General features: G+C 52.4%; 1 protein-coding gene across 3 annotated transcripts in view; it reads left to right on the forward strand.

The window, feature by feature from the left end:
* The first annotated feature begins 1,551 nt into the window (after nucleotides 1–1,551).
* The window catches only part of FAM83H (family with sequence similarity 83 member H), a 23,849-nt gene continuing 14,098 nt past the window's right edge, over nucleotides 1,552–11,302 (forward strand). The window contains exon 1 of one of the 3 annotated variants that reach the window (XM_031065205.1): nucleotides 1,552–1,629. In XM_031065205.1, the coding sequence (XP_030921065.1) occupies nucleotides 1,575–1,629 (55 nt within the window). In that variant the 5' untranslated portion in view covers nucleotides 1,552–1,574. Of the gene's footprint in view, nucleotides 1,630–5,770; nucleotides 6,029–11,302 lie in introns of those variants that run through there. The other 2 variants (XM_031065206.1, XM_005430894.3) reach the window with 2 other exon arrangements.

An 11,302-nucleotide genomic window follows, 5' to 3' on the forward strand; every position in this document is an offset into this window, starting at 1 on the left:
GAGGATCCTGGAGCGAAGACTGAACGGCTCCGGGAGCGGCTCAGGGCCCGTGCTGCGCGCCGCCTATGGAAAAGTGCAGCTCTGTGCCTGCAGAAACCACTGACCTGCAGTTGTGGTGACTCCTCATTTATGTAATAACCCTAAACCAGCATTTAAATCATTTAAATCAGGAGCCGCTGTGCAGTGAGGCTGTTTCTCCTCAGGGAGGACGGAGCAGGCACACACCGAGTGCCCCTGACTGCCCGGCCGTGTTTGCCCTCTCTGCGCTCCCACAGCAGTGTGGGTGAGTCACGGAGTCACAGAGAGCTGGGCTGGGCTGGGCTGAGCCGAGCCGAGCTGAGCTGAGCTGAGACGGGCTGAGCTGAGCTGGGCTGAGCTGAGCTGAGCTGAGCTGATGGGACCCCGGGCACCATCGAGCTCCCTGGGGAGCCCATCCCAGCGCTGAGCCACCCTCTGGGGGCACAGCCTTTCTCTGATATCCAGCCTAACCCTCGCCTGACACAACCTCAGCCATTCCATCAGGTCCTGTCCCTGGTGACTGCAGAGATCAGTGTCTGCACCATATCCCCTCAGAAGGAAGGTTCAAACTGCCACCAGTCTGGAGTTAAAATGTGTCTCCCGTGACTACTGAAGGCAGAGGCCCTGCCAGTGCAGGGTGAGCTCTGGCTCTGGATATCCTTGTTCTGAGGGGGAGTGGGTCTGGCCCAGCCAAGCAGGTCTGGATGTTCTCTTACTCAGGTCATACTGGATGTTCTGAATGCCTCTGTCTGCACGGGGGACCCTCCAGTGGGGTCGTGGTTAAGACCAGGTGACCTGATCCCAGGGACTTTCCTTCCTTTGGTCAAGGACCCTTCCTGGGTTTTCCCCAGAAGGAAAGGACAGCCATCAGGGCTGAGCACTGGTAAAGAACAAAACAGCAAACCCTCACAACTCCTACCCTGGTACCCAAACAGTGCTGCTGTGTAAATGCAACACTGATTCTTCACACATTATTCCTCATAAGCCCCTTTAATTGAAGGCAATTTTCTTTAAAAAAGCAAACAACTTCTAACAGTGAAACTGTGCAAGACCACATTTCTGTTCCCACACCCAGAGTTCCATGCAGATGTTGGTTCTGCTTGTTAGAATAATGTGGGATTTCTCCACCTTAAAAAAGTCACTGTGAAGAACTAGAGGGGGATGGATGACTCATGCAACCACTGAAGAGACTTTTCCAATTCTGTCAGCACAGAGAGGGTGGGAATTGCACTGGGGACCTGTGAGATGAGTGACCAAGCCTGCGGTCACTGCAGAACAATCAGCTCAGTGCCAGTCAGTGCCTGGGACTCCTGAAACTGAGCTGGCATAAAAACAGGCAGATCATGTTAAACAGCTTCAGAGCAGACAGATAAAGGGCAAAAGCAGAGCTGCACTTAACCCAGATAATCTGATATGTACACATGCAGAGCCTGAGCAGATCAAACCCAGAGTGGCAGCTGGGATGAGTCACCCGTGTGGAGTCAAGGGGAAGATACACCACCTTCTCCACTCTCAAAGAGCCCGTGGATCTGCCCTGCTAGAGGAGCAGCTCTGGAATGAGGTCCTGCTCTCCAGATTACCCTGTGTGTGCTCGTGGTGCCTCTGGGGCAGGTAATGTGTCTGTTCCTCACATCCTGGCAGTGATCACAGCGGGCCAGGGCTCACTGGTGGATGGAGCCAGGGGCCACATGGTAATCACAGAATCATGGAATGTTTTGGGTGGTAAGGGCCCTCAAAGCCCATCTAATCCCACCCCTGCCATAGCAGGGACACCTTCCACTGTCCCAGCCTGCCCCAAGCCCCGTCCAGCCTGGCTTTGGGCACTGCCAGGAATTCAGGGACAGCCACAGCTGCTCTGGGCAGCCAGTGCCAGGGCCTCACACCCTCACAGGGAACAATTCCTAACCCAAGCCCTGTCCAGCCTGGCTTTGGGCACTGCCAGGGGCAGCCACAGCTGCTCTGGGCAGCCAGTGCCAGGGCCTCATACCCTCATAAGGGAGAATTTCCTCCCAGTATCTCAGCTAAACCTACCAGAAGCCAAGCTCCCATCAGGTCAGATTTCCAGAATTTCAGTTTTAAAAGTGTGGAATCACAGAATCATTACGGTCACAATAGACCTGTGAGAGCACCAAGACCAAGCACCAGCCCAGTACCACCACCATGTTCACCCCTAAACCACGTGCTTGAGTGCCATATCCCCACATGTGGGGATATTCTTGGAACAATTCTGTGGCACTTGTGGACACAAACTTTTGCAACCCCCTCTTGATCAGTGCTGAGACCACTCGCAATGCTCCTGTTCAGGCTGTTGCCAAAACTGAGGGCTGGAGCAGTACCCCAGCATGACCTGTCCGACACACGAGGGCTGTGTTGGTTCCTGAGAAGAAGAGTGCAGCAGAGCTCTCCCTCCTGCTGCCCCCTTCTCAGGATGTTCCTGCTGCTGCCCCCTTCTCAGGGTGTTCTCCCTGCTGCTGCCCCCTTCTCAGGGTGTTCTACCACCTGCTCAGGGTGTTCTCCCTGCTGCTGCCCCCTTCTCAGGGTGTTCTACCACCTGCTCAGGGTGTTCTCCCTGCTGCTGCCCCCCTGCTCAGGGTGTTCCTGCTCCTGCCCCCTGCTCAGGGTGTTCTCCCAGCTGCTCAGGGTGTTCCAGCTGCTGCCCCCCTGCTCAGGGTGTTCTCCCAGCTGCTCAGGGTGTTCCCCCACCTGTTCAGAGAGTTCTCCCTGCTGCTGCCCCCTGCTCAGGTGTTCCCTGCCTGCTCTGCTGTCTCTGAGAGCTGCAGTCCCAGTGGAAGCAGCTACCACAATCTGAAATTAGGTCTCACCTCATTCCACAGACTTTGTTTTACCCTGTGTGGTTAATCCAGACATCGTCAATCTGGGACACGAGTGTGCCTTGTTTGAAGGCCGTTGGCAGAGGGAGCCTGGTGAGACACTGGTGACAAACAGTAATTATCCAGTTTGGATTACTGCACTAATCCAGTGTAACAATGCAAACACATTGTAATTCATGAAAACCAAACACTGCTTACACACGTACATTGCGTTTACAGGGAAAGAAAATTCTCTCAAATAACCAGTATTATCTTAGAAATTGTACAAGAAAATAAACGCAACCAACATTCAGAATAGAAAAGCAGTAAAACTTTATTACTAATTCCCAAGTGGAAGGATACAGGCCTTTTTATTCCATTAGGAATAGCTTTAACATCAGCAATTCCAGGTAATATTGACTCTGGAGTGCAAAAGAAATTGGCTCAGGAGAAGTCAAACCTACTCAAGTAAAATGTCGGTGACGTGTTTGTGTATACAGCAGTAGTGAAACTGAAAGTAAAAACATTCTGTTTGATATTCAGATTTGAAAGTTAGTTTTGAAAAACTGGAAGAGAAAAGATCCACCAATACCTTTTAAGTGATTTGGAAAAGAGAAAATGAGAGGTTTAAAATGTTTTCTATTTAATGAGAAGACTGAAAGGCGATAGTTGTATCTACATTACTGAGAAATACTTTACTCAAATACAGGTTATGAGACTTAATGAAGTAGATTAAACTGGTGTGAGATAAAGGCTGAAACAAGAGTGTAGGGTTATCCCACAAGTTCTGGGAAGGCCAGTGTGTTTTCACTGGGATTTAATAACATCTCAGAATAACTCACACAGGTTCTTGCTGTCTGACAGAATCTAAAAGCCAAAGTTTATAAAGATTTTAAGTTCCTTTACAAATAAATCCAGACTCTTACTACAAGTCATCATAATTTAAGGATAAAAGTTTTGTAAAGCCACACACTGAAACCTTGTAGAAAAACTAATGAATCAGTTTAAACTTGACTTTCTGAGGGATTTCACCAATTCATATTTCAGTATCACACAGGGAAGAGCTCCAAATTCATATTGCAACTGGCTTTCCTTACAGGCAGGATTGATTCAGCTCGTTTGGAATCACAGGGTCACTGCTTATCCAACCTAAGTTTATATGTGAGATACCAGATAGATGGTGTAGCTCCCTTGTATCCAGAGGGGTTCAGCTGCAGTTCATCTTTTTGCCTGGAAGGTCTGAATTGCCCCCATGTGCATAGTGGCAGCATTCCAAGGTCTCTGGGATGGCTGGTGCTGATACAGCCACCTCTGCAGCTGTCACCAGTGTTCAGTCTGATAGGTCCTGCCTTAAACAGCCATATCAAAACCATGACACTACCAGCAATGCCATCATTTTGGGGCCTCAAAACAGATCCTTTGCAGTTTCCTGATGACAGAAGAGGGATTATATCAAAAATGTAAACAAAGACAACACTACATTCCATTAGATAGCAGAAGTGTTCTGTCCACAGAAGAGAAGCCAAACCGTTGATGAATTGTTACCTTGATTCCAGTGCCTGAAGGGGCTTCAAGAGATCTGGACTTTAGACAGGGGCCTGGAGTGACAGGACACAGGGGAATGAGTTCCCACTGCCAGAGGTGAGTTTAGTTGGGATGTTGGGAAGAAATCCTTCCCTGTAAGGGTGGTGAGGCCCTGGCACAGGGTGCCCACAGAAGCTGTGGCCGCTCCATCCCTGGCAGTGTTCAGGGCCAGGCTGGACAGGGCTTGGAGCAGCTTGGGACAGTGGAAGGTGTCCATGGCAGGGAGGTGGAAGTGGATAAAGTGTAAGGTCTCTTCAACCCAAACCATTCCATGATACTAGGATCACTGAGTCCAACTGCTCCCCCAGCACTCCCAGGACCAGCACTAGCCCATGTCCCCAGGTGCCACATTCCCTCCACTGTTCAGTCTCCTCAGGGATGGGGACTGGGCAGCTGTGCCAGGGCTGGACAGCCCTTCCCAGGAGGAACTTTCCAAATATCCCACCTAAACCTCTTCTGGTGCAGCTTGAGGCCATGACCTCTGATGCAGTCATTTATTAACTGGGAGCAGAGCCTGACCCCCGCCTGGCTCTACCCTCCTGTTATGGAGCTGTAGAGAGCGAGAAAGTCCCTCCTGGACCCCTTTTCTCCAGGCTGAGCCCTCCAGCTCCCTCAGCCCGGTACTGCAGGCTCTTCCGCAGCTCTGCTCCCTCCCTGGACACGCTGCAGCTGCTCAGAGGAGGCCGAGCCTGTCCCCGCACCGCAGACACCCCGGCTGCGCCCGGCCCTCCGTCCCTCCCTCACGGCGGACCCTCCGCCCCGCCTGAGTCACCGCCGGCCCGGCCCTCACGGCGGCGGCGGCCGGGCGGGACGAGCTGGGACATGAAAGGTGGAACAGGCGCTGCCACGCCCGGGGCTGCGGGGAATCTCGCTTAACCCTTCCCTGCCCGCGGGGCCCCGGTGCGGGAGCGGGGACGGTGATGAGGGGAGACAGGAGGCCGCGGCTGTCCCCTCAGAGCCCCTTCCACGGCACCCCCGGGGACACGGGGGACAGGGCGCTGCCCCGGGCCCTCCTGTTCCACGGTGCCACTGCCCAGGAGCTGCTGCTTGTCTGTCCCCAACACGCCCAGAGCACCACAAGTGCCCGAGGAGCCCAAATCCCCTTTCCCTGTGAGCCGCAGGGCCATGACCGAGCGGGGGCCAGCGCCCAGGGGCGCTGCGGGGGGCTGGGGGCCGAGGTCTGGGCCCGGGGCTGGGCTGGGGTCCGTGTCACGGGCCGGGACAGGAGCGGGGCTGCGGCGAGCCCTGCCCCGCTGCCAGTGCCGAGCTGGTCTGACAGGCTCGGGGCAGACGGAAGGGAGAGGCCTCCGGCGGCTCAGGAATGCGCAGCCCTTATCTCTGGCTCCCTGAGCCCCTGGGGAGGGAGCAGCTCTCCGGAGTTTGCCTTTCTCTCGCTGTTACTCACCCCCGCTCTGCCCTGGGTGGAGCCTCGCTCGCCTGGCTCCCAGGTGAATCAGGTTGCAGGCACGTCCAAGTGAGCAGACAGTGACCCACCACCTGCCCCAGCTCACCTGGGAAGGTAGAGAAGGGTGGAGACCTCGTGGGTATCTGCATGGCCGCCTGAGCCAGACAGCGACCCACTACCTGCCCACCAGCTGGCCGGCTTCCCTGGTAAGGTAGGAGAAGGGCAGGTACCTCCTGGGGTACCTGTGTGGCTGCCTGAGGTGGAGGGCAAGGGCTGGGGAGGGCCTGTCCTGGTTCTGTGCACAGGACTGGCATCTAGGACAGGGAATTCCACAGGCAATCCATGGGCAGGAGGTTGCTGCTTCTATCTGGGAGGGCTCCAGTGGCAGGAGCTCCCAGTTACGCCATGATGGCAGGAAGGGAGAGCAACAGAAGGAGATGCGAGAGGCAAGGGCGGCAAGAGAATGTCCCAGTGCTGGCAGCAGGGTCTGGGGATGGGAAAGGAATGGACCCAGAACGTCCCAGTGCTGGCAGCAGGGTCTGCGGATGGGAAAGGAATGGACCCAGAACATCCCAGTACAGGCAGCAGGGACTGGAGCTGGTGAGGGAAGGGACCTGGAATATCCCAGCTGTGTTGAGCATGGCAAGGGAAGGGACCCTTCTGTCCTCAGATCAAAATTGCTTATCAAACACTTCATACAGTTGTGTCTGGTCCCCTTTGAGAAATCCCTCAGGAGTGGATATTCCCAAACTCAGCCTTGTTCTTTGGGAAGAGTCTTGCAGCCCGACTGAGCTCCCCGTAACAAAGCCCAGGCCGGTCTCCTGTTTGGACCAGGAACACTGTAGGGATGTATGGTCAGGAGATTGGGACAGAGGGGATGTGCTCTGAGGGCCGAGGTCTGCGGTGGGCACAGAGCTGGGAAGCAGCTCCCACGGCCCCTGCATTCCACACACAGGGATTGGGTGTGCTCTGAGTGCTGGCACGGCCCACGAGCCCTGGCACAGCTGTGCACGTACAGGCAGGAGCAGGGACAGATGCGTGTGGACAGGCGTGCACAGGCACACGGGCTAGCACTTGCTGAGTTTTCCATAGGTGTGAGCCTGACAGACCTCAGGACTGGTGTGTGAGGACAGGAAGGGGATGGTTCTGTGTTGCTCACTCTAAATTGGCCAGGGTCAATAGGGGTCAGTTGTCGATCTCGCCTGGCCTGAGGATTGGGTTCTCCATCTAGAACAGTTAGAAAGGGAAGAGGCACCTGTGAAGGAACAGAAGTACTGATCACATCCTTCTGCTGCTGAAAACATCTAATTTGTGGAAGCTGCAATAATCTCAGCTGCAAGAGAAGCCAAAAATAGGTCAGTAACAGCAAACTACCCCAAAGTGGAGCAGTGACAGTGGCAGCAGTGCTGAGCATCAGTTCCCTGTGCAGATGTTCTCCCTGGATCAGGAGGCAGGAGAGCACAGTGTGTCCCAACCCCATTAGATGGACACATGGGAGCTGCATTTTAGGGAGAGAAAGTTGTTTTCATTTTGGTCTCGCTCCTATTTACCCCAGGGACTTTATAGTTGCATTTGAGGTGTAAAAAGAGAGTTGGATTTGCTGTGACCTGGCAGTAGGAGTATTCTGAGGGGGGAAAAAGGTCTTGCTCTTCATATGATTTAGGGGAAATTGCATGCCAAAGGAAAAAGTTGTTGTTCCCCCATTCCTGGAAGGTTCAGGACTGGGATGGGGCTGGGAGCAACCTGGTCTATTGGAAGGTGTTCCTGCCCATGGCAGGGGGGTGAAACAAGATGGGTTTGAAGGTCCTTTCCAACTCTAACCTGTCTAATCCAACTCTAATCAGTCTCTGACTCTGAGATTCTCTAAGTGCGGAAATGTCTGTATGCTCGTGTCAGAGCAGGGTTGTGGCTCAGGACAGATTCACCCATGTTCCAGACATCATTTTTCTGGCAACCAAAACTTTCCAGGCAATGGAAATTCACCTCCAAACCCTGCAGGATTGGAATTCTTTTGCATTTTACAGTTACATGGGACACGTCTGGACTGCTTATCAGGCCCTATATGCTGGATTTTTATAATCTTAATGAGGAAGAGGATATTGATGAGTGCATTTCTAAAATCAGTGTATGGGGGAAGTAAAAGTCAAGGGCAGCACATGGTTCTCCTCCAAATTAGACCTTACACTGATTGTCTTTTTTTTTTTAATTTTAGGCTTCATTATACTTGCTACCTTTTGAATAAAAACCCAGGGGAAGGGATTGGCTGCAGGATAGTGAATGTGACACGAGCATTGCTATGGTAGATGTGGCACTGGGACATGGGGTAGTGGTGGCCTCGGCAATGCTGGGAGAGCCATTGGACTCGAGGGTCTCAGGGGGCTTTTCCAATGCAAAGGACTCCGTGATCATTCAGGTAATCTCCTAAGAGACGCCTTTTGCCTGCAGGATGACATTTCATTTCCAGCTGCTGTAAACATCAGGTGTTGTGCTGGTGCTCCCCACAGCTCAGATTTCCCTGTCCACTCTGTGCCCTTGCTGCATGGGACAGTTAAGGCTGACAGGTTCACGTGCTGCCACTGTGGGACACATTGACAGGTGTCTCAGCAACCACTTCACAAAGAAAATTACAACATGTAATTCTTCCGCCGCTTTTCCCTTCCTCTGGCCTGCAGAAAGATCCCCTGGATATCCCGAATGTCTGGCCACTCTCTGATTCTCCAGCAAAGAATGCTCTGTGGGATCCCTTGCCCTAGTAAGCAGAGATGAGTGAGAGTCCAGTGGGTTTTGGAGGTGCAGACCAGGCACCAGTTCTACTCTGCCACATGCCTGCAGCATTCAGGGCATTCACTGCTCACCTGAGACACAGAAAGTGTTCTTGGAGCCTTTTATCACGGTCAGCTGCCACAGGTATGAACACAGAAAGTGCAGCTGCCATCTCTGGAAACTCAGTGAAAAGTTGATTAATTGAAACAATTTCTCATCTGATGGCCAAAACTTCTGCAGTGAAACTCCCTGCAGCAGGCAGAGGTACTGTCTGTTTTTTAATGATGACTGAGATCCACCTAAGACTATCCAGAGTGAAGAATGGGGTGACATTCTCTCAGATGATTAACGTGGAGTGATCAGCTGTTCAGATGACCAAAGGAGAAGGTCTGGGAGCATTTTATGGCATTGTAACAGGAATAACAAATTCCAACCAGAAATTCTGACAGTAACCCAGGCTTTGAGCCTACTGCCTGAAGAGGACACTGAGAAGGAGAACATGGTAAGACTCAGCAGGAAATGCAGAGAGAAGAATGGAAAGAGAAAAGATAAGAATTAGGACTTGGCAGAGGCAGTTGTAGCTAAAAAAGTGCCGAGTCGAGGTTATTTGCCATATTTCCCTGTCCTGTTGTGAGGAATGTGCCTGAGCCCTGCTTGGTGCGAAGAGCAGTTCGTGGGAAGGTGTCCAGCATCCATTATCATGCAGCCATGGAATGGTTTGGGTTGGAAGGGACCTTCAAGACCATCTCCTCCAACCCCCTGCCATGGACACCTTACACTAGCCCAGGGTTCTCCCAGCCCCATCCAAGGTGGCCTTGGGCACTTCCAGGGATGGGGAATCATCCACAGCTTCTGGGGGCAGCTTCCTCTTTGCTCCAGCTCTTGTACAATTCCATGTTCTGACCAAAGCAGGAAATTCTGGCCTACACTTCAGAACTACAGGTCCTGCACCCCTGTAATACTGGCAGGATCCTTTTCAGGAGAAGTCCAACCCTTGGAACAGAAAGTGAGAAGCAGCTTCTGGAGAGGACGAGCATGTCCCGCTGTTCATACAGGTTCTTCCTCTGCAGCAAGATCAGAAGGCACTGGCTTGTCCTTCCATCACACAGTGCAGAATTAAAAACCCCACACCTTAAACCATTTTCGAGGAGACAGGTCCCTTCCCAGATCATTTACCAAGTACATTTTCTTGAGAGCAAGCTAACACTTTCCATGTCTCATTGTCACCATGTCTGCTCCAGTCATTTTCCCTCAGGCATTGCTGTCCTCTCCTAAACCCAACCCTCCCAGAACATCAACAGTTTGTTTGCATAGGATCTTTCCTATTTTTTTGAGGCCAAATATTTTTTTTTAATAATTGATTTGTAAACTTTGTGTATAGAGCCATTTTGGAAGCGTGAATTCTTTTCACAGCCCACCCTAAGAGATGTCAGTGATGCCACTGAATGTGGTGTACAGGCCAGGTGAGGCCCATCACAGGGATCAAAATTCCTTGATTCATTTCTTGCCCATAGTTCAGAAGTCCTTTGAGAGTTGATAGCACAGAGGGGTCTGTGGCTGGCTGAGCAGTGTGCCTAAAAACCAGTCTGTCTGTGCTGCCTTTCTTTCTTGGTGCTGTGTAGGGCAGTGAGAAGATGAGGTGATTGAGCCCAGGAACTTTTGTCTGTACTTGCACATAAGGGGTCTGGGGAACAGCTTGGCTCTTCCCAGCCCTTTGCAGACTCTGGGATCCAGCCCTGCTTCCTCGCAGGCAGCTCCTTCCTGGGTGCTCCAGGCAGCCTGGGCTCCTGGGAGTGTCCCAAAGCAGCGGAGCAGGTCCAGCCAGGGAGGGATCACCTGAGCGAGGCAGCCTGGGAACTGGCTGTGCAGGCAGAACACGTAACAACAAGCACTGGAGTCAGCACAGCGATGGAGCCAGCCCCAGGTGCTGAGGCATCAGCAGGGCTGGCACCAGGCACAGCACATGAGAGACAAAGGGAGCACTGAGCCGGTTCCCTTTTGCTTAGACTGGGCAAACGTGGTCCAGCGCCCTTGATTCACACCTGGCACAAAGGCTCTGGAGAAAGGCAGGTCCTTTTATTTATTTATTTTAATCTGCAGGGCTTTGTGGTGATCACAGCGTGTCTGAATCTGTGATTTCCTGCTGCTCTGTTAGGAAAAAAATAGTAAAAGTCTGTTGAAATGGAACATAATATGGACAGGCACCAAATGCTGCCCACATCAACAGGTCTGTGCTTTTCCCAGTTTCTGCTCCTATAATGAATCCAGAGGTAAAGGGACAGTTTTTACCTCCAGCTTCATCTGCCAGCCACTTTTCCTTACATTAAATATTCCATGTGGTTGAGTGTTTTTCAGTGTGGAGGAATCTGCAGGCTGTGACCACATCTGACTCTTCCCTTTATTAGGGGGGACTGACAGCTTTTGGGAATCTCAGAACTAAATGTGTGTGACAGGAATCACAGCCAGTAAAGTCACTCCTGTTTATACCAGTGGGAACAGAGGCAGATATCAGGCCAAGCTGAAGGGAGATTTCCCTCAGAGACCCCCTCCTCACCCCTGCCTTGATCAGAGCAAAGGGATGGCGGAGACCTGCCTGCTCCTTCCTCTCCACCTGTTCCTCTCTTCCTGATGGATTTTTGGCTGTGGAGGGGAGTGACTCCACTGGGACTCCCCATGCACCACTGCAGCAGCAGCAGCAGCAGCAGCAGTGCAGTGTCTGGTG

The sequence above is a fragment of the Geospiza fortis genome, unplaced genomic scaffold (genome assembly GCF_000277835.1).
Source record: "Geospiza fortis unplaced genomic scaffold, GeoFor_1.0 scaffold466, whole genome shotgun sequence".
NCBI lineage: Eukaryota > Metazoa > Chordata > Aves > Passeriformes > Thraupidae > Geospiza > Geospiza fortis.